The following is a 23064-nucleotide window of genomic DNA, read 5'->3' as shown; positions in this document are numbered from 1 at the left end:
TCTTAGTGAAAGCACCTCAGCAGGTTTAATCCACAGAGCCTTTAAGTGGTAGGGCTTATGCTCTGAAATCCGCCAGAGTCTTGTGTCTGACTTCACTGAACAACGGAGAAGGCTGTTGAAGGGATGGGAAAAAGAACGATGTTACCTGACTGGAGGAAAGGGGGAGCTTCTCATCTGTCAGCAGTTTGGGGGCAACTCAATTAGAGTATGGACCAGCGTGAGAAATGAGATAGAGCAGACATTACAAGTTGGAGTAAAGCGGTAAAAGGACTTTAGAGGTAGCAGGAGGCAGTGTGACCAGCAAGAATACGTGTGGTATAACGTTTCCATGTAGGGCCCCCTGCTCACCTTGTTTCCTCAAGCAGGCTTGCGCTGACTCTCTCTAACCCCATAAGTGGTATGCATGCAGCCACTGAGCACGTGATCCCCGAGGCAAGTAACCTTGTCGTCTTTACTAGCAATAAGTGCACTTCAGCAGTATCATGCATATTTCTAAACCTGAACTTAGAGGGTCCACTGATCGCGTGAGAAATGGAGGCAGTTGCTCACTCAATATTGATGCTGCCTAGGGAGAGGAGTGCACGTTCTCTCTCCATCTCGTAGGGGACTGCTTCAACACTTACTTGTTAGCATTTGTAAAAGCAAAATTCACTCATGAGAGGCATTTAATGTAGAAACAGCGTGAGTTGGAGTGACTACAAAGAAAATATGAAGGGTCCTTGTGTTATTTGGAAAGGAAGCATGTAAAGGAAGTTATTTTCTTTAAAGTTTTAAGAATTCTTTTTTTAATCACATAATCACCTTTTCTTATCTTCTCAGTGGACATCTGTCAGTATTCAAAAGGGAGCCACACCTAACTTATAAATACAGAGGACATCTTTAGAAGGAGAGGTTGTTTTAAGGCCAAAGCATGATTGTGTTGCTGCCAAGTGAATTTTTGCCCTGGGAGGTTGTGGAGGGAGGAAGATGTGTTAATGTGATAACCCCCGGGAGAGCCCACTCTATGTGCAGCTTGTCACTCGGCTCTAGTTAGCCTCTGTGGGGAGGAAGGGGGAAGAAATATTGCACAATTGTTCAAGCTTAAGCCAGACACTAAAGCAGAAGGGGGAAGCTGTGCTGGCAGGGCACATACCCAGCGCTGGGGCTTGTTGCTCATCCCATGTCGTCCCGTGGGAGGACCTGCCTCTGCATCATGCACCCACGACCACGGCTTCTCTGCGGGTGCTAGGGCACCTGCTGTCTAAGTATGCTCTGGCTGGGTAAGCGAGTGTCACACAGGTCAGAGTTAGAGTAAAAATCCCCAAATTTTACTTTTTAAAGGCATTCAAAATGTTTAGTATAACAGATGTTTGGAACTTAGCGAGGGGTCAGTGAAATTGGAAAAGGAAGAGTGAAAATTAACTAAAGATTTTCTTGATGGCCCTTCTTCCCCCTGCTCCCCCAAAAAGAGCAGTTAGTTCAAGATTCAAGTGAATATCCTGTGATAGGCCGGTAGTTGGAAGGAGCCTCTGGAGGTCGTCTAGTCCAGCCTCCTGCTCGGAGTGCAATTATAATTATTTAATCCTATTAATGCAACCCAGCATTACTGAGCACTTGCTATGCCTGCTTGTACGATCTTTGGTCTCTGTATTAGACTTCTTTTTATATACGGCATTCAAAAGCTCTGTGCACATTACTGGAAATGAAGCTATATTTGCTTTAATGACTCGTCAGAGCAAATGGAACAGATGTTTGTTTTATCTAAATGAAAGTTCAGCCTCTAGTAAGTGGATGTTTGAAAGACAACACAAACATTCATAAAAGCACAAAATGTGTCTTAGCTCCTGTTCTTGTCCATAGCTTGTTGCCAGAGCATTTAGGGGCAAAATAACATGCTGCAGCTCAGAAGTGCTCACCACAGGTCAGGAGGAGAAACAGTGATTCCAAGCCACCTTGTTGATGACTTCTGCTCCTGATACCAGCCCAGTTCTGGGAGTCATGGATAAGCTCCTTTTAAAAAAACAAAACAAAACAAAACAACCCCCCCCAAACCAAACAACAACAACAAAAAAATCCCATAAGCTCTTTCCCCTCTGGCTGGTACCTATCTGGGAATGGGAGGATGTAGGAGCCTCACAGATCCTTTGATTTCTCTGAGGTTTCCATGCTCTGGAGACCTCTACCATTGCTGTGCTTGCTTGGTTTCGTGTCAGGACTGCGGTGCCTGTATTTGTACAGCATATCCCGTTCCAGCTACATTACGGAATTGCTAGAGGACTTGGAGGCATGTTGGATATGGGAAATAATAAATTGTCAACTGATGATAAGCCTTTGTGCTAGTATCTTTAGCATGTATTCAGTCCCATAAACAAAGATTTTAACAGATTAAGGAACAATATTTCAGATTTTAAGAAAAATTTTGAAGGAAAAGAGTGATTCTGTCTGTGTGGACCACTGTGATTTCCTGTGTGCCATTCTTTTTGGCTAGATGAAGATCTAGTCAAAAGATGATTGAGATCATGATTGAGTTTGATGTCACAGATGACTGAGTTTTTGTCACAAATTTCAGTATGATCAGGATTTCTCATAAAAAACCCTTGTGTCTTCTCTTCTTAAAAGTGGACAGTCATGCATCTCACCCTGTATCACAACCACAGAGTCTTAGGTAGGTGTTCAAAGACAATAATACATCTACATCTAAGAATTCAGGTAGGTCAGTTTAATTTATTGCATTTGAATTCTTAGCCAGACACTTTCCTTTTGAGTTATGTACAATAATAACTACTTTCAGTTTGCTAATTTGTAAATGTATGTGTAGGCATCAGTATAGAGTTCTTTGGGAAACACAGTGGAGATTTGTCAGGGAAGTGTTCAAGGTTTTGGAATACAAAGTAGTTTTTGTTGTGCAATGCATGTGCTAAAGAATAGCTTTAGCAGTCAAGTTTGACTAAAATGCCCAGTAATGCTGTGACGTGTCACCGCCTGGTGCGAAATGACTCACTCTCTATAGAAATGCAAAATCGCATTATATAGTCTAGAGTCTTGTACTTTATTCATATATGGACAAAAATTTCCTTTGTCTATGATACTAAGTTTCAATAGCTGCATGTGTTTAATCTAAGCTCACAGCCACCATGCTGAGCTTTGGTTTATACAACTTCTCATACAGACTGTCTTGTTAAATTTCTGTATTTGCCTGTTTTCTACAGGTCCTGTTCTTTCTCTCTCCTTTTCTGCTGCTATCGATGTGATTGAGGGTGGGGTATGCCTGTTTTGTTGCATGAAGTAGTACTGGCCTCAGACCTGCATTAATTTGAGCTTGTCCAGCACTGCTTCTTTTGTTCTGTCTAAACAGTTGCAATGACTTGGAAAGGTCATTTGATGCTGCTTTGAAGGACCGTAGCCAAAAGTCACGAAAGGGCAGTCTGAGACCTTTCTGTGCAGAGGTCTGGAACATGGTTGACAAAAGCATGAGCGATAGACATGGAGCCACGTGGTTTTAACAATGGCGCGGAGATGAGGGCTTTATTTTGGAATGGGATTTTGCTGTCTGGAAGGGGGATGGATTTTGCCCCATGTACGTTGAACATGTAAGATGGAATTGCTGGTCCCCTTCCTGCAAGAGGGAGTGGGAACGGTGTGGAAATCCTGAAGCGCTGTGGGTTTACAACGGGATGGACTCAGTTTCTGGAAGGTACATCTCGGGCCTGTTGCTGTCTCCAAAGTTTGGTAGCTGCCAAGAGCATGAGGAATAAAAGCACTGTGGTTGAGAAATTTCTGTGTTGCCTCTGTTGCTTGCTTTTTCATCCCATTGGTGTGGTCAAACAGCTAAAGCTAAAATGTCCAGAGTTTTGGGGGGGGGGGGGGGCGCGCCGGCGGCTCTGAGCAAGCCCATCTAAGTATCTGGGAAGGATGTTGATACTGGTACTAATTTCAGGTTTAAAGCATTTGAGATGGTGGTTCATCATGTCCAGAGAGAAGACTTCACATCAGAACGTGCCTTAGAAAGGTAGAGCTAGAAGCAATGACTATGCCCAGGTTCAGCGTGTTTAAAGCCTATGGGACCCAAAGACAAAGTCCATCTGCTGGACAGTAGTACTGCTACAACTGTTGTCTGGACCAGTTAAGAACAAGTTTCCTTAATGTTCGGGTGGTCCAGCTCTTTTGTGAGGGATTGATGATGCAACTTCAGTCACGTCTGGACAGCAGGATTTAACTTACAGCTTTGCTCTCTTGTGTTTGAGTGCTTGGATTTCTTCTGCTGTCTTTTAAAGTGTTCATCAAGGGATTTGTTCCTTAGCTGAATGTTGGCATGCAAGTCTGTTCTTCCTTCTAACCACTGAGTTTCATCCTTAATTCCATGGCTGCCATGCCAGAGTATTGGAGAGGAAGAAAGTCTAGAGGGGAAAAAAACAGTTGAGTTGTGAATTGTTCTTTATTGGAGTTTAATTTGTAGCACAATGTCTCAGCGTCCAGTTGAGATGTTGTGCTAGTTCTCTGTTGTTGGAATCAAGTTCTGCTTGGTGACAGCTGCTCTTTTTTCCTTTAAATGTGCAACACATCTCTTTTCACAGTGTTCAGCAGCTAGTGTTTAAGCTCTGTGCTAATACTTAAACAGAATAAAGCATGCATGTAATTAGGAAGCTGAGCAAGCTGCTGTATGTTATGGGAAAGAAATAAAAGATTTTACAACTACAGTTAAGGCTCTTGCCAAAATTATCTGCTTATCATTACTGATTGCTTAATATTTTCTGTCAAAGAAGCATAGTAAAGGAAATTATCTTAAACAAGTATTGTATACGTTGTAGGAGAAAGCACTTAGCCTTTCAGGTTTAGAGGTGACAAACTAGGTTCCTTTAACTGTTTGCTGCCAGAATAATACCATGCGTTCTGCATGCTTCTAGCTCCTGGCTAGTAGTCTCATCTCACAGAGCTTTAGGGTCTGACCTTCTAGAGCTTAAATCAAAGTGTTTTGCTGCTTGTTCTGAAGGCAGGAGGAGACTAGTGCTGTTTCAAAGGGAAAGGATTTAATGCATGCTGATGGCATTTTTCTAAGTGACTGATTTCTAATTGGAGTCCTTAACTCTTGTAGGTGATTTAGACCTCATGGAATATTGCTTTTTCTTGAGCCTAGCATTACAGAAACTTCATAAACTGTTTGGCAAGTAGCTGTTCCCAGTTCAGGAAACTGGTGGCATTTATCTGTTGTGTTCTTAAGTTCAAGTGTCCACTTAACTGTGGGAAAGTGCTTTTGCAATTTAAAGGCAGAAGGTCAAAGTTAATAAAACAGAGTTGCAAACAATGCATATTGTTGTGATAGAAACCAAAACTGATAGGAAGTAGCTTTTCAAGCAGAGGTTTATTGCAGCTCTCCTTGAAAGAAAAGGTAATGTTATATCTTGTTCTAGTTGTTTTTCCCTCCTTTCCCTTCATTATTATCTGTTTCTCAAAATACCAGCAAGTACATGATCTTCTCTGGGCTGTTTGCTACAGTATTTGTGCTCCAGGACTCATCATTCTTTCAACCTTGAGTTAGAGGCTATATAAATTAACAGTATAAACCAGTCTCATATTGTGATAAAAGAGCATGAGGGTGAGCAAATAAATGTCTCTCGAGCAGAGTACTGAAAAGAACAAAACTATGTGCAGCTCTTCCTGGAGACAGAAGAGAGACCTGCAGGAGGAGAAAAGGGACCTGAGAGAGAGTGTATTTGGGAGGGAAGGCTGGATGAATTATCATCATGAATGGATCCACCAAATAACTGGTCGTTATAAAATGTTACATTTCCTGCCTAAGTATAAATTCTCTGAACAGTTTATTAAACCAGTGCTCTTAGTTATGGGAATATTTTTTTCTCTTGACGTTTATGCAGAGAGCAAGAACCACAGCTAGGCACTGCTTTGGTTCTCTGAGTTGGGTTTAATCAGAAATAACATGACGGTTAGGCCTTCATCTGGCAAATTTCATCTTTAAGTGATTTAGTTATGACTTGGTCCATAGGACTACTATATACTGGTGACAAGACCAGAGGACACATGCACACGAATCTGGAACAACTCCTGGAGGCCCCGTTCATAATGGAGCTGGATGAGAAACTTGGGGATGACATGCTTTTGTGAGCAGTCAGTTTGTCTTTGAATGGTAAGGAAATTATGCTGCTATACACAAAGTACAGCAGGCTTTTAAATCTCAAATTAGGAACCTAGTGTTTAAGTAAAAATACAGTCTACAAACTGCCTAACACATCTGGAGAACTAACCTGTCCAATGGACACAGAGTTATACCAGTGCTGCCAGAAATGTGTGTCTGTATTTCAGTTTGGCAAGGCCTTATCAGTCTGTTTCAAATTCCACTGTAGTTGAGAGCTTAGAGTTAAAAGCCAAGTTACCCTCTCTTCTCTGACATTTCAGCCTGAGTTAACTGACTTGAATGGGCCAAGCTCACATTAAGAACAGACTTAATTGCAGTGCTCTGAGCAAGGTTAGTTTGCGTCAGCATGCATAAGTATAAAAGCTTTTTTTTTAAAAAAAACTTTATATAATACAGGTTTCCTGGATTTCTTTTGCCAATTTCTGTAGTTCCATTGTCATAAAAAAACCAAAAACATCCCTTGGTTTGTATTCAGGTAAACAATGGAAGATTTGCTTCATTTTCACAGGAGAATGGTTGAACTATTTGAAGGTGCTGCCAAATGCATACAGCAAACACAATGGAAAAGAAGACTCCTTTTCCTATCTACGCCCTATTTCTTTAATCATGGGATAAAATCATTTAAAATAATTTAAACAATGATATTTTAATTCTTATGTTCTTGTAAAAGGAAGCAAACTCTCCAGGATTAGTTGAAGTAGTAGCTAAATTACTATTTTCACCATCTGGAAAATGAAGTGAAAATGGTAATACCAGGGCCTTTCTTTCCCCTGTGTATGCAAGTGCAGACAAACTGATACATACAGACAAACTGGTACCCATATGCTCTGAAATAATAGGTTTTGAGAGTGATTCCAGTTCATCTCTAGTTACAGTGACTGTCAGGGAAATTCTGCTCAGAGCAATATGTTTTCTGGCAGAGAGGCTGTTGCACAATGTGCAGTATTTCCGAGGAAACCAAGGCGTTTGTCTGACAGCTCCAAGGAAGAAGTGATCAGCGGCAATCTGCCGTCCCAACCAAGATGCTGTTTGAACGTGTCGGGAACCGTGTAATAGTGGCAGCCGAGTAGCTGCAAAGCCGGGCGGTTACCCTGCTTGTGCTTTCTGTACCACCTCCTTAGTGTTGCAGGCCGTGGCCTGCGCGCGGGCGCAGGAGATGGTATTCCTGCATTTGCAGTGTCAATACACTGCGGAGGAGGAGGATGCAGAAAAAATAACTTCAGAAGGCATTTAGGAATAGTATTGAGCCATTTGGCTCGTAGACTCCTGTAGCTGAGCAGTATTTGGTTTGATTTCTATTCATTACGAATACACGAGGCGTATTTCATTGCGAGTACGTGAGACTTTTCACCGTGAGTACATCTGCATCCCAAAATGAAATGGAACCAATTAGAAATCAAAATATATCTTGCTGCACTGGTTCTCTAGCTGTTTTTGGAAGGTTATTAAAAAATACAAACCCTGCAAAAACAAACCATCTGCAGAAGCAGTGAATAGGCTTTCATCGTTTGTCTACAAGGGGGAAAACCAGCTTTTTTTTTTCTTTTTCTTTTTTCTTTTTCTTTTTTCCAGGCTTGGTTTTGAGGCTTGTTCTGAAGCTGCAATAAAGTGCTTTCCTTCCCATCCAAGCCTGCACACTGGAGGATTGCTTTTACCTGACATTGGAAGCCTCTGGTCATGTAGCAGTGTATGTTGCTTGAATTCCCTGGCAGACAATTTGGCCTTAGCTGTGCTGATAATTTTATTTTTGTATAATATATTATCATATATTTATCATCTCCTTCTTATGACCAAGTGCCTTGCTGTGATCAGAGCGAACATTCATGCTTTACACCAGTGACTATTCCATCCCCGTCCCGCTGACCTAAGAAAAATCCTTTTTCTTTTGAAATTTCTGTGGTTCAGCAGTGTCAATATTTTGGATGTGTGAGGTGCCTTAGCATCAATGGAAAATGAACTTGCTGGACTGATTTAAATCTAAAACCACAATATCCTGGAATCTGTTTCACGAAACCACCTATTTGAAGAGCTATTCATGAAAGAAAATTAACGGGGAAGATTGATGGAAGAAAACAGAAGAAATTGTCCCTCTTTTCCCTCCTTGTGAGGGATCCTAAGCGACTGACTGCTAGAAACTGCCACATCAAACGCTGCTGCTTTATTTTATTGTTTCCCGTGTGTGTGCATGTGTGCACATGTGCAATTTGTTCAGATATTGAACAGTGCCCTTGCATCCTGGCGAGGAGGGGAGTGTGTGCTGGGAAAATAAATAGGAAAACTGGAAGGGAAATAAAGGAAAATAAAGGAAACTGGAAGGGACATAAGGCAAACGGAGAAAAGTCGTCAGGAGGGGGGAGGCAACCGAGAGAATGTCAGACTAGGTGTCAAAAAGCAGTAGTAGTGAAAAGAGAATAAATTGAACACCAAGAAGATGATTTTAAGGGGTCAGTATTTTTATTACTAGGCCTAAAATGTGCAAACAAGTTGCTGAGAATATGGGACAGGGACTGGGGCTCTGCTCATTCAGAGGGTGATGGGGGAAGCGGTTAATGCGCGAGAGGCAAATGCTGGTGCGGGATGCTTGGCAACTCTCTAACGTTTCTGGGAGAGACAAAATCCGCGAAGCCTGGTGGAAATACTCAGGAGATGGGAGAAAGACGGCTCTGCAATTACACGCTGTAATGCTGAGGTGAGCGTGCAAATAGGCCTGCCAGGAAAACCCGGCCTAGGAGCTCGGCGCCTTTGCAGGACCAAGCGCCCTGGCATCAAGCTGCAGCCGATACAATAGCTGTCAGCGATGAAGCGATTCTCTTCATCCCCCTTCCCTCCTCCTTGTTCCAGTTTTTGAGCACCAAGCCAAACTCTTACCTTATTTTTCTCAATTCCGTGACGACAACGATATTGTAGCAAAGAGCAGACTTTGGCCCTGGTATTTAACTCGTGGCATTGATCTAACCTTGGTGGCACAGAGCAGCACCAGTCTTGCGCTCTCGCCGAGGAAGGCAAGCGGTGTTTGTACCTCTGCCTCGCGCTGAGAGCTCGGGACCTTTTAATCGTCAGCAGGACTCTGCGGGAGCCCGGTGGTAGAGGCTGCCTGGGGAACACACTGAATTACGGCATCCCTTCTTGCTAGGGGCATGTTTTGCTCCTGGTCCTCTCTCCCAGTGCCAGACTGGTGCTGGCTGCTGGAGGTGACTGGTACAGCTCCAGGCCTCCTCTGACCGAAACCCTGTAGCTGGGATCCTCAGGCTCAAAGGAGAATTTGCAGCAAATCTGCACTTAGAGCTAAATTCTCCCAGATTCACAAATGAAATACATAAAGTACCAAGAATAGTTTAAGTAGGATTTCAAGTGATTTTGGTTTTGATGCGTGAAATACGCTACCCTCTCATAAGTAATAATTTCTGCTGTAGTTTCCTTTAGAGCTTTCTTTTTGTTTTTGCTAACTGTGGCACTAGTGATACAGGTGAGAAAATTGCTGACCTGAGCTGATTTTGCTAGCACAGAGAGCTGGGGTTTGAAAGGTAGCGGAGTGGGGATGGATAGGGCGCTCTCAGAAGGAATAAGGAATCCATTGCAGAGAAAGAATGCTGCAGAAAGTGGGATTTCTTTTAGATTTTAATATTGTTACACGAGCCTTTTGCGTAGGGAGGATTGCCATTGCTTTACAAACAGTCGTGCAATGTTACGTTGCAAAAGCGTCGGTGTTGCCCTTTGCACTGGTAGCGTGCTGAGCAGCCGGGAGGTGTTGATCAGGGCTGCGTTTTGCAAGTCTTCCTTCCTCTTGAGTTTTCAACTTTTTGTGTAAATTTTTAAACGCTTGCTTTGTTTTGGTGGAACAGTATTTGCTGATGTTCAGAGTTCTCAATGGCGTCTGAAATCGGTTAGACCATACTGCTGTGCATCTTTATATAGTCATGATAGTTTACACAATGTTCTGCGCAGGTGCATACAGGTAACTGTAGTCAATCCGTAGTTTAAATACTGATAATTTCTGAAGTGTTCCCTGTGTGATAATTGTAGATCATGGATGGAAGGTGTCATAAACTGTATTACCCTAAGGCATAAAAATCAAATGTTTTAGTCCTTTATAAGTGCTGTTCTTCTAGATTGTGGTTGCACAAATCACTTAAAAAATATCCACCACCTATGCAGCCCTAATTTACAAACATAAACAAATGAAGCCTTTGCTGTGCCGTGCCAGGAGAAACACAAGGACAAAAGGTTGCATGAAAAGAAGGCACTAACTACTAATAACACAGAAGTAGGTAGTGTAGCCCATCAGCTGGTTATGGCTAGCATCTGAAATAAGCCAGAGCGCTCGTATTTTGGCAGCATGAGTCCTGTGTGCTTCTCGGATGAGTCTCCTGGGCCAGACTTTTAAAAAAGTATTTACATGCCTAGAGATTTAGATAAGCACTTGCTGGGGTTTTCAAAAGCATCTAGGTTCCTAAAACCTCCTGATTTCTTTAATGTGTGAAACAGCTGCTGATTAACTCCATTCTTTTGAAGCAAAAGCGTAGTCAGTTTGCTGGCTTTCCAAAAATACCTACTCTTCAAATAGCTGCATCTTCTGTTGTTACTGGTGTTTGCTACTCAGCTATAGTATTGCAGGTAAGGCTTAGACGCTGGATTGATAATCCTGCAAACAGAGGTCTTCAGTTTATCCACAGACCATTTGTACCAACGCAGAAACTTTCCCTCTGTGCCCTGCCTGCAGCTCTCAGCTCCGCTTTGCAGGACCAGAGCATGAACGTGCCTCGGGTTCGCCACCAGCAAAATCCCTAGGGTCTTTTTTGGGACTTCTGATCGGGAATGGGCAATTGAGTTTGCTTCTGCTGAACTTGCTGTTTCAGATGCCACCTAGAAGAGTTCATCCCTCAATCGTGTAACTCGGGTCTTGCCTGTAGGACATAACCCAATAGTCCATCCCAGTCTGCTGAGTTGCTGCATTATTTCACATTACTGTTTTGCTTGCGTCTTTCTGTCCTATCGTTTTTTGTTTTATTCTTATTTTCCCTTGCTTGCTTATTTTTATAAGGTAAAGGGGAAATTATTCTTTGCTATTTCTGAGTTTCTGCTAGCCAAATGTTTGCACATTTGGGCCGAACACTGATTCTTTGTGGGAATTTTCTTCTTTTGTAAGGGCGCGGTTATTTAGGAACTAGAATAATCTGTGATTGCATAGATCAGCAGGAAAATAACATCATTTTTCAGATTTTAGAAGAGTATTATCACACACAATTTGAAAATCCAAAAGGCAGAGGAAACAGCTGGTCAGATTAGTTTGACCATGGAAAACAAGCAGAAATAATTTTCCATCCACTTTTCTAACAGACGGTATACGATAAAAATATCTCTTTTGCACAAATTGCACGTGCATATGCTTTAATCTTGTTCTCTAACAAAATCTGAAATTCTTGTAATAAAATTTAGTCACAGTATTGTAGCTGACAGCCCACAACTTGTATCCCGTAAATGTAATTTTCACTCCCTTTGCCTGTTCAGAAATGCATGTGGAATACTGCATGTGAAGCAGCATTCTTCGTGGCAAAGAATGGCCAGTTGGGACTCCGGCATCCTAACGTCAGAGCTGCCACTTCTTACTGTGTGACCAAAGACAAGTGAATTTAACCCAAATTAAATCAAATATTTAGGCTTCCAGCTTCCCCCCTAAGTTACTGGCGTATTAGGAGCCTGAATGTGTCACTGAATCTGTACTGGTTGGTCCCTCAGTTTTCCTGTAGCATCAAAGCCCATAGCGATGGTTAATGAGCAGCTCCTAGTAGCTCCTGCTTGGAATAGGAAGTCTGGAATTCAGGACGATAAACAAGCAGTATCAGCAATACAAGTAGCCTGGTTTTTCTTTTAATGAGAAACTTGAGGCTCTTGGAATGCCACAGAAAGAGCCAACTGTTGATTACATCATAGCGAAGATAAAATATTGTGAAATATGTTAAGAATTCAAACCCGAGGCATCTGAAAGAGCGCACTTTCTTAGGAGGAAAGACAGCACCATTCTCAATGTACAGGCTTCTTTATAGAGGTCTGGATTACACAAGCTGTATTTACACTCACTTTGGCTGGAGTTTTTTAATAAAGTTGATTTAAAAGGCTGACTGATTGAGTACTGGCTGGATCAGCTGGGTACAGGATTTGGGTGTCAACCAAGTAGCAGCAAGTGTTCAGCATTGCTCTCCCTTGTTAGAATTTGGGTTCTGGCACAGGCTTTTTGGGTCTAGTTTCCTGCAGAACAACTTTAAGGGGTATCAGAGCCATAATGTAATGTTTGATGTTTTCATTATTGAAAAAAAAATAAATAAAACCCTCCCAAAATTTGGCAAAAAATGCATATGAGAAACATATTAGAAAGACTACAGGAATAATGTGGGCTAAGTTCTAGGTATAGTCGCCCAAGAAAACAGAACTCAGGATTGATTTATTTCACAGATATAGCAAGTAACACACTGAATCATAAATATTTTATTAAAAGTTATTGTTGATGTTCACGTACTGCAGGACCATGGCTGGCACAGTGTTCTGTTGTCCTGTTTTTACAGCTGTTTTCATTGTTTAACGCCAGTCACGTCCAGTTACCTGATCAGCTGAAGATCTGATCTTAGAGCAAAAGGGATTACTCCAGTGTTTGCTGCTTACTTTACTGATTTTGAATTTCTAAAGCACCTACATAAACTCTTCCAGATTTGTCCAGACCTCTTTTGTACTTTTGTCTCTCTCTCTCTCTCTCTCTTTTTTTTTTTTTTGAAGGAACAGAAATCCAGAAATGTTTCATGCACCTCAGAGTTATGCCAGCAGAAAGAATTGCAAGGATGGTAGGCACATTTAGAAGTGGTCAAACATCCACATCATATGCATTATACTGGCTGATCTTCATGTAAGGCACTCATAAGCTTTGTCAAAACAGCGTGCCCTTCTCCTTTGAAATATTACCTTTGTAATAATATTCCTGTGTGGCAGAAATCTTTTGTTTTGACCATAGAAAATATTATAGGTTGTTCAACTAATTGCACTGTAACATTTTTTCTTCCCCCGCTTTTTTTTGCATTGTGGAAGTCCTTCCTGAAGAAAAGGCGGCACTCGTAAAATCCCTAACCTCATCTATCGCACGTTCTCGAGTTCTCTGCCTTCCCCTTCTTGTTTGATGCAGCTTCCAGAGCAAAGGCTGTTAGATTGATTAAACACCTTTTTGCATATGCCTAGATGTCCTCACCAGTCCTTATTCACACAGATTGACTTAAATTAGGAGATGTCACCCTTAAAGTGGGTAGCACAGAAGAACTCTACATAGAAGAACCAAAGAGAGAGTTGAGAGAAGTTGAGAGAAGAACCACAGAGAACCAGTGAGAGTTCTTGTCTGTATCGTTATGAACCTGTAATGCCGCTTGGTTGAAAGCAGAACTTCCCGTTGGTCAGTTAGTGAGGTTTTTGCTGAAGGATGGATGTCTTGGATTATCCCTGAAGTGTGTCTAGTTTGCTTAAACTCCTACTTCGGCTAGGACTTCTGCCACTGCTCAAACGTTCCCCTATGTACCCGTGCTTGTGAGGGTTTCCTCGATCCCAGCATACACGGCTTGCACAATTTGAGCTTCCTTTCTAAATAAAACTAAGCTGCCGCTTCTGAGTCTTTGCCAGAGCGATGCCGTTGCAGCTCGACAGCTGTGGCGGTTCATTGAGTCAGCGTGGTGGCTGCAGACGTCCTGCTCCGCGGTGCAAATGGGCATTTTTTTCTACATGAGCATATGGGGCTTTCGCTGGGCTGGGTCCGTTCTTGCCGCTGCTGGCAGCTGTAGTGTTGACTCTTGCGGTCTCAGCCCATTGCCTGGCCAGACTTCTTAGCACTTTGCATCACCTGCAGCTGTGAAAGATTTGCTCCCTGTGAGCATGTAGGTTTAATAGTAATGCATTATGCAGATCTGGATGCAACCCGTTAACAGTAAAATGCTTGAGGTTGATTTAATGTCATATCAGTAGCTCACAGAATATCACTCTGCAAGAAACACACATATGGGGGACACCCTCAGATCCGTGTCCCAGGTGAGTCATGTTGCAAACGTTTCTCTCCTATTTCTCTTTATCTGGCTCATCCTTTTATACCCCAGTTCATCTGTCTTCCTAAAAATAATCTACTGTGATCTCATAGCTCTTATTCTAACCCATTCGTATGAGAGGTTACAGATAATGAAGTTATGGTTTCATAAATATTAGTGGGGCTAAGAGTGTTCCTCATGAATGTAAACACTCTGGCAGTGCTTCTGTGCATGTGTTTAACTTTGTGTGTGATTCAGAGGTTTCTTGGTGCAAAAAGTATGTTTTGCTTCTTGGGAAGCAGCCCCTTGAGATTGCTGGTGTCCTTTTAGATGGCCTCTTTTTTCGAGGGAATGGAATTTCCCACAAAAAAATCTGTGCTCTGAAAGTGTAACAGGGCTCAGTCGCTATTTTGTACGTAAGTTGTATGATTTTTTTTTAATTAGAGAATATTTTAGGACCATTTAAATAGCATTTTAATCAATTTATCATACATCCTCAAAAGTAACACAGTTCTTTACATATTTAATATCCTTCATGCTTTAAAAAACCGAGCCCTTTGCTGGTACTTTGACTTTGTTGGCTGCTGGGACAGGGTTTGCAGTTGGATCCCTCCCAGGCCCTGGAGGAGGGTTAGACCTGTGGTGTGCCCTTACGGTGCTCAGACACGGCATGAGCTTGGTCATGAGCTCTGTCTTTGAAATGTGGGCCATAACGTATTTCATAAGTAATACTTCAACCCTAAACAGCGGGGAATCTAGATCTTTGGTAAAATGTAAGGACGTGGGTTCCCGTGGCCATGGATTTTGTACTTCTGGAGTTGAGCTGCTTGTGATGGTAATAAAGTACATGGGGAGCATCCCGTTGTCTGTAGCAGTTTTTTTCCGTCTCTCTGCATCCATACAGAAATGTATTCTGCCATAAATAGTGCAGGAATGCTGTTTTAATCGTTGTATCCACAAAATGATTATAATTTTTAATCACGTTAAAGTATGTCTTGTATAACTTCTAAAACATTATTATGTTACATTTTTATAATTGTATAGAAACTGTTATTGAAAGAGAAAGCTTCACGCCCTTAAAAATCTACATACAAGCATTGCTGAATTCAGAGTGGTATTTTATACCGCTCATGTAGCCCTGAGAACAATAACAAGCGTTTGATTTTCAGCGTGCAGCTTCTTGCACTCCATAATTTTAATTCAATAGCAGTAGGACCCGATTCCGTTGTTTGATTAATTTTTTTGAAAAGCAGTTCTCTCTGGTACTCAGAAATCTCTTTGACTATTCCCCTAAGTGCTTTGGAGAAATCAGTGCTACTGCTAGCTGAGAGTCTAGCGGTAGAATAAGCTATGCCAAATTCCCTGTAAAGGTGGTGGCCTTTGGAGGTTTCATGCTGCGAGGTGCTGAGTGCGCTGGCCTTGATCCAGCAAAACACTTAAGCACCTACTTAAGTACAAACTTAAATGCATTGCTGGAGGCAAGCCAGAGTATTTCATATTTGGGAGACTAAAACGTGTATTCACTTTACAGTGGACCCTTTATTTATTTTGTGGGTCTGAAAAAATCTTTTCTCTTTCAAGTAAATCAGAGCAAGAATATTCTTGTTTTCTTTGAAAACACAACATACTGAGGCAACCAAAGAGTTTTTGCCATCATTTAGTGCTTAACCTCTAAAATCAGAGGTTGCTGGATTTTCTCCAAAGCATTAGGCTAATGGGAGCTCTGTCAATATAATTAAAAGAACAGCCTCAAGTGCTGGCACGTTTTTTTAATTTGACTTTTTTTCTCATTGTTCGTATTTCATGAGAGCCTGAAAAAATCTTTCTGTAGGCATATGTTACCCACTTTGATTTGCAGTGGATTCTCTGTTTTTCACGCCTGCGGGCTTGCCTTGGGAGGGTTGGTAGCAGGAGGAGAGGCCTGGAGAGGCTGCGGTCGCCCGGGCTGGTTTCAGCACCCTCTGCAGCTCTTCCAGGAGCAAAGTGCCACGTTTCTTCCGTCTCCGTTTAGGTCCGTATTTGAAAACGTGCATCTGAGCGCGGCTCCTCTGTGTGGGGCACCTTTTTTTCTGTCTGAGCACCCGAACTCTGGAAGTCGGCAGGTCTCTGGAAGTGGGCCGCGGGTGCCCGTAAGCTGCCCGTCAGCTTTGGGCGCTCGCCCCGTCAGTGAAGCCCCTGATGCTCTTCCATCACCGCGGGAACGGTTGTGCGGGTGGTGCTACCTCCGTCTGCTCCTGCAGGTTACTAATGATGGGCCAAGGTAAAATATGTACTTAAGTCAGCTGTACTGTAGGTTCAAGCTCTTGGTAGTCTGCACTACACGGACTAGTAGCGGCTTGCTTTTTTGAGCGTGTCCGTTAGCAATCTCTACAAAACCCAGCAAGCGGGAGGGAGGAGAAGCAAGCGGAGTGCACGGCCTTGTAGTGCAACTGGGAAGCGCAAAGCAGGGAATTACGGATATTTGAAGTTAAACTACTTTTGATCTAGAAGACAGGCTGGCGTCTCAGTTCCCTAATCTGAATAAGCCTTCGGGGAGGGGGCAGGAAGGTCTCTCCCCCCTCAGGAGGTTGAACACTGCAATTTTTCTTTAGCCGGAAGATGTCTTGCCAGCTGTGTTATTCTTCCCCGTGTTTGTGATAGCCTTTAATAAGATTCTTCGCAAAGCCATTTGTATTGTGAAGTTGCATTAAATCCTCTATGTATAATAACTTAACACCAAACAAATAATTACATGACTGCAGGGCAATAACTGAGCGTTTTAATGATTTGTTAAGAAAAGCATAACTATTATGCATTAACCGTCCTGGAATGTAGTGTTTTGTACCAAGTACTGGATTTAAAGGTATATCTTAATATATTTGTGCAGTTGGACCGGTAATACTATGTTTCTGTGGGAAACGTAGCCATCTCGTTATACTATTTCCTGGCTTTCTGCATGTTAAGTTTGGGAGGAATCTCGTAGTTTTCCCCATTGATTGCCTGTTTCATTTCTAGGGGGAGGAAGAGAAATTAACAGTGTTTCCATAGCTTTGGCTTTTTTTGTTAAAAGATTTTTCCTGAAATGTAAGTTTTGCCTCATGGGTTTGACAGCGTGCATGTTTATGACAAATATAGGAATTTTCCATTCCATTAATACTTCAACAGATATTTCCTGCAGGGTAAAATAAATGCAGTTACTTGGTGAAGAGCCATTAAAAGCCATCAAGTCTTTACTAGAATATAATATCTTTCAGTCATTAAATAATATTTGATGATTTCTTGGTGAGTTATGTACAGGAGAGTTTTGCGGGCTAATTAAGGGCTTTTTCAGCTCTTGTGGAAACAAGTGAAGCTGAAGAGCTGCAAAGTGCGATGGGTGAATCCCAGTTTGGGGCTGTTGCAAAAGAAAGGCAAAACAAGTGAAAAAGAAGGCCAGAACATGTATGCAGGTATTGGCTGGCAAGCCTCATATTGACTTGTATTATAGAATACCCAGTGGATATATAAAAAATAGGGTAATTGTTTTGAGAGTTTTATCAGCTCTCTGTTGATCTGGGATATTCTTGGCAGTTTCTAGTGCTCAGTAACCTTCCTTAATGAAATATGAAAGTATTGTACTTGAAATCGAGTGAGTATGATATACAAAGCGTGGGTGTTGGACAGTATTTTTCTGAAGCTCATTTTTACAATCCATATGAGAATGGAGAAGCGTACCGTTCCTGTGCAAGCATGAGTATAAATCTTTACATAATTTGAATAAAATATTGAAAAACTAGATGGAAGCCTGAGGCCTTTTTAGTGCAGATTTTTGGTGAGCTGTAGATTTTAGTTTAAACTGCAGACAGTTCATGTTCTGTGTTCTTGCTTCACTGCAACAGCACAAATCAAAAGAAAATTGCGTTATCTCAAAAAAGTAAGAATAACAGAACTAGTCCAAGAACAAAATCGGAATATTATGTTTATGGAAAAAAAGATTTATCCTGAGAAGTTCTGGGGATATAAACTCCTTAGAAGATGAGTATTTGCAGTCTTTTATGAGGTTGTACAACAAAATTGCGGTTTGCATTTTCAGCAGTAATTGGATGTACAGAGCTTAATTAGAAATCACAGTGTTTTGAGGGGTTTCTTTCAAAACCTGTTTGTTTTTTCTCAGGTTTGTCTTCCAAGAAAATTCCACAATAAGCCCATCGGAGACTTGTAGATTATGTCTAATGCAACATCCTATTTAATTTTGCAGTATGAGAGAGATTGGCAGGATCTAGCAAGCAGTTGCAGCCGAGGCGCGTTGGCGTAGCCACTGCGGTAGTTCTGCGTGCACCAGGTCCTCCCTTCCACCGTGACAGCACGCGGGTCTTACAGGGGGCTGCGACGTGGCAGTTTGCTGTAGCGTTTAACTGTGGAGGAGAGGTAACAACACAGTGGGCATTTTGGAAAGGTTTTCGTGTTCCGGTTTAGGGGCATTGTTTTTTTCCCCAACCTCACTAGCTCTAGTAAGTCCAGTGGGATGGAGGGAGTTACACAGACATCTGAGAGGAAGAAATATTGCTCATTTGGCAGGTGTGGAGCTATTCTCTGGGTGTAAGTTGGTCCAGAAGAGCCCTAGTTAGCCCCACTAGAAAGATGGCTGTTGGATGGCCTTAGTTTAAGCCCTGGCGATGGAGCAGGAAGGCGGTGGTGGCCTCCATCTTGTGAAAAAGTAGTTTTCAGAGGCCTCAAATTCTGGCTCTTGCTTAGTGAGAGGGGCTGATTCCCTGGCACCTGGGTTCCTAATTTGGAGATGAAGGTCAGGATTTTTCCCATACAAATCATGCCAGGCTCTCACAGTATACATGTTCTCAAATGGTGGTAGTAATGCCTTTGATTAGCTGACTCGTAAAAACTGATAGATACTGTCTCATAATTACACAGCCCCGCCATTGAGCGTGCTTCTATTTAAGTTCAAAGTATTTTGCAGCTTGATAAAATGCATGTAAATGATGCTCATCAAATAGAGAACTGAAACCCAGCAGCTGTCTCCTTTGTGCATCCATTTTCAATAATTAATTGGGTATCCTTTGACTTTTAATTGGGAGAGTGGTAGTGCTAGCTTTACAACTCCTAAATTCAGTACGATCAGAACAAAAGCTGTTATGTTCCTTAATGTGAGAATAGTGAAATGGGTCCTGATTATACCCACATGAAATAAACTATTGTGGTAAAATTTAAGGATAGTCGTTAGAATTTTATACCAATTTTTACTGTCAGGAGCTCAGAACAGCTTATAGACTGTAGGGACTCTTTCTTTACCCTATCTCTCTGCTTATTCCCTGCTTTTGGAAGGAAACTAGAGCTCAGAGTAGTTATCGCTGAGAAGGAGTGTGGTCAGGCTAGAAACTGCTAAATCATTAACGTTTGCATAGAACTGGGAAAGCGTGTGGACATTTTCTTTCTTTCTTTATTTTTCCGGTCAGTCCTTTTGCTCCTGTATTCAGTTGTGCATTATTTAGGTCATTTCACAGGTCTGGGTGCGACTGTGGCTGCAGATGCTGTTGGCCCCGTGCAGCTGCGCTCCCAGGTTGCCGCAGAGTCGGAATCGGAGTTGGGCAGGTCGGACGGGCTCCCCGGGGTCGTCTAGCCCAACCTCCCACTTGAAGCAGATCCCATTAGAGAAGGTTGCTCAAAGCCTTGTCCAGATGAGTTTTGAGCATCTCCAAGGATTGGGGCTCCACAGCCTCTCTAGGCAACCTGTTCCACCCCCGCAGTCCTGGCGAGAGCAGCAGCAACGCAGCGAGCCCCAGTGTCAGGCTGCTAATCCAGCGAGGTCCGAGTGACCATGTACAGCCATCGGCAAGCCAGAGGGAGCTAAGGGTGCTGGCGGATACACAGGGGATGCCCTAGGGCAGTTATTGAAAACGTATCACCTGTCAACGTATCTGATGAGGAATTGCACTTTTCGGACTTTCTTTGTCAGCCTTCCTGAGAGTCTGGAGTTTTTGTCTCTGACGTTATCGTTAGTATGTGATCATCCTAGCTGTCCACCGTGCTGCTTGTTATAACGTCCTGCTCTATTCCCTCCGAGTGTGGGACATTTCATTATTTTATTCACTTGATTCAGTAATTCATTATTAATTACGCCTTCACCGTCCAGCAGTCGTGTTGCCTCATTGCATTTATCCTTTGCCAACGCCTAAATGGGTTTCTGTAACGAGACACCTGTGGGCTGCTGCTGGAGGTGGGTTTGACAGCTTCGGCGTGAGAAGGACGCTGCCCCGCTGCACTCGTCTTCGGAAAGGGGTCACCATGGGGTGGCTTCGGGAGACCCCGGACCTGTCCGGTGCCTGCTGGAGAAGGACCCCAGCAGAGCAGGCGTAAAGCCTGCGAGTCCAACTGGAACACCAGTATTTGCCTCCCTGAGCTGGCGCCTGCCGTGCGCCGCCGTGCCCGTGGTCCCTGTGCTGGAAACCTGCGTTCCCGGCAGTGCCGTGAGGGTACCAACTGTTTAAGCACAAAAAAATGTCTTGTTTACCTGTGGCATTTTTGTAAATTCCTGTCGGGTGTTTTCCTCTCTCTTGAAACGTGTTTCCCTTCCAGGAGCAGGGTTACTCTTCTCTCACGTAGCCGCCTCAAATGGTTGCGGCTTATTGTCTAATTTGGAAGAAATTCCTGTGACTCTCGGATGATTCTCTGATAAAATAGTGATGCTTTTTTTTTTTTTTTCTGTTGTCTTTTCACAGTTGTTCAGCGAAAAAATAAGTGGGGCAGAAGGAACGAAATTAGATGAAGAATTTCAAGAGATGGAAAGGGTAAGGAAAGCAACGTTGTTTTTTCCATGTTCAGCTATTGCAGAATCGGAAATCTCTCACGTGCTCCATGTGGTAGGTTGCATGGAAAAGCCACAGAGGCCGTTTGAGCCGAGGGAGCCGGTTCCCGCGATAGCGCCCAGCAGCCAGGGAGAGAGGGGCTCCCCCAAGGATGGGGCAGAGCCCTGGGCGAGCCGTCCCGTCTTCCTCCGCCGTCTGCGCTGGGCTAGAGCGGGAGATCTTCGGTGTTTAGCCATTCACTGTAAATGCACCCCTTCCCGTCTGATGTTTTTCCTGATAAATTTGAACTACTGGGGTCAAATTTTCTCTTACTACAGAATTACATTTGTTAGTTTAAATCGATGCTCAGAAATAAACGTGATTTGGTGTGGAAACGGAGGTGTTTGATAACCACTTATTAGCACTGCCTTTTATGAGTTAAAGTGTACTCCCAGATTCTGCTTTTTCAGCTTTTATGTGCTATTTCATTGCCCCTGCCTTTCCTAGGTATTTTTAATGTACATAGTAGACCTAGGTCACAGCTTTTATTGTTGGCAGATTAAGGAAAAAAGTCTTGCGTGAGTTGCTTTTTTCCAACACACGCTTTTCTGAATTTATGGTCTAAACAGGCTTCTAGGTTTCAGTTTCTTTGGCTTCAGAATAATTATTTGCTGCTCTGTATTATGAGAGGAAAAATAATATGCAGGCCCTAAGGGAGGAAGGAGAAGCAACACAGAAATGTGATTTTTATAGCATGTAAGATGCAATTAAATGGGAAGACAGTGCAAACTACTACATTAAATGGCACTGACCCCAGGACTGTGAGCTAGGATATTTTCAGCATTTTTCACTGGTGGAGAAAAGCAGTCATAGTGACAACTGTTGGGCTGGCAGGAAAGTTGTAGTCTGGGATGCATAAGCAGTATTCATGACTAATGGGTTTGAAGGGTAAGGAGATCCCTACATTTTGATACAAACTTTTTACCCTTCCCGGTACTACCTGCTGATTAATATATTTTTTGGCATATGGCGCAATTGTGGCATAGCTTTTTATTCTAAGCTGTCATATTTGATTTATTTGAATTAAAATTTCATAGTCAACCAGAACAGTACATAATATCTAACCAGATGATAAGCTTTGTATTCATAGATTTTCTCTTTGCTAACTTTCTGTTACTTTTCTTTTTCAGAAAATTGATGTCACTAATAAAGCTGTAGCTGAGCTTCTGTCCAAATCGACAGAATATCTCCAGCCAAATCCAGGTAAGATAAGGATCAACTTATGTCAGGTTTTGCTGCACATTATCCTCTTACTTGGAAATTCATCCCAGGCGGATAAAAGCTAATTAGGTCATTAATCTGAGGCTTCTGGAAGCCGTAGAAGACTTTCCCTGTGTGTACACTGCACAACCGTAAAGCTTGTGTGCAGCAAATCTGACCTGCGTGCAGCGAGCTGGATGCGTCCAGGGTATCAGGCCTCCTGGGCATGTGTTGAGTGTGTGTGCGTGACATGTCCGGGATGGCCGGGACTTGCAGAACAGCACGTGTGTTCCCATTCGTGCTGGATTTCCTGGAGTGGGATATGGATCCCTGAAGTGAAGAGAACGCCAACATTTTCTTTAGCAGAAATATAAAAAAAGGCATTGAGTTTAACATGTACAGTGCTGCTAACAGTGCTGCTATCAGGGATACTGGTGGTTATCCAGTCACGGGGAAGAGGGCTCTTACTTGCCCACCACAGTTGTTGTCTTTGAGTGAGGTTTTTCTTCTTACGGGCTCTACCAGGTGTCAGTAACCTAGGAGTCCTGGACCTACTAGTAGAGGTCTTCAGATGTGGTTTTGAGGGAAAAAGGAAAGGGGACACATTTATGTTTGCAGTTGGTCACTGAGTTTATCTGCTGAGAGCTTGATTCACTGTCCAGGTCAGCTGTTGGAAGGACCTGCATTTTTTGAGAACTGCCTGACAGGATTTTGTGTGTAGCCATACGTCCCAGTGACTTCAGTGAGAGAGGCTGGGGATGCCTTATGAGGTGCACCTCCCTGGAAGAGGGTCTGGCGGGTTCTGCCTGTGTAAGGATGGTAGGAGCTAGTGCTTTACCAAGGCCCGGCGGGTTGCTCAGGATGCAGC

The 23064-nt window shown here is 42.8% G+C and overlaps 1 protein-coding gene across 1 annotated transcript in view; it reads left to right on the top strand.

The window, feature by feature from the left end:
- SH3GL3 (SH3 domain containing GRB2 like 3, endophilin A3) overlaps positions 1-23064 on the top strand; it is a 52541-nt gene that overhangs the window by 16501 nt on the left and 12976 nt on the right. Inside the window, exons 2-3 of the mRNA XM_026121355.2 lie at positions 20871-20939; positions 22127-22199. Of these exons, the coding sequence (XP_025977140.1) occupies positions 20871-20939; positions 22127-22199 (142 nt within the window). The remainder of the gene's footprint in view (positions 1-20870; positions 20940-22126; positions 22200-23064) is intronic.

The sequence above is a fragment of the Dromaius novaehollandiae genome, chromosome 10 (assembly GCF_036370855.1).
Source record: "Dromaius novaehollandiae isolate bDroNov1 chromosome 10, bDroNov1.hap1, whole genome shotgun sequence".
NCBI lineage: Eukaryota > Metazoa > Chordata > Aves > Casuariiformes > Dromaiidae > Dromaius > Dromaius novaehollandiae.
Note: the sequence above shows the minus strand (reverse complement) of the source record. Positions and strands in the feature narration are given on the sequence as shown.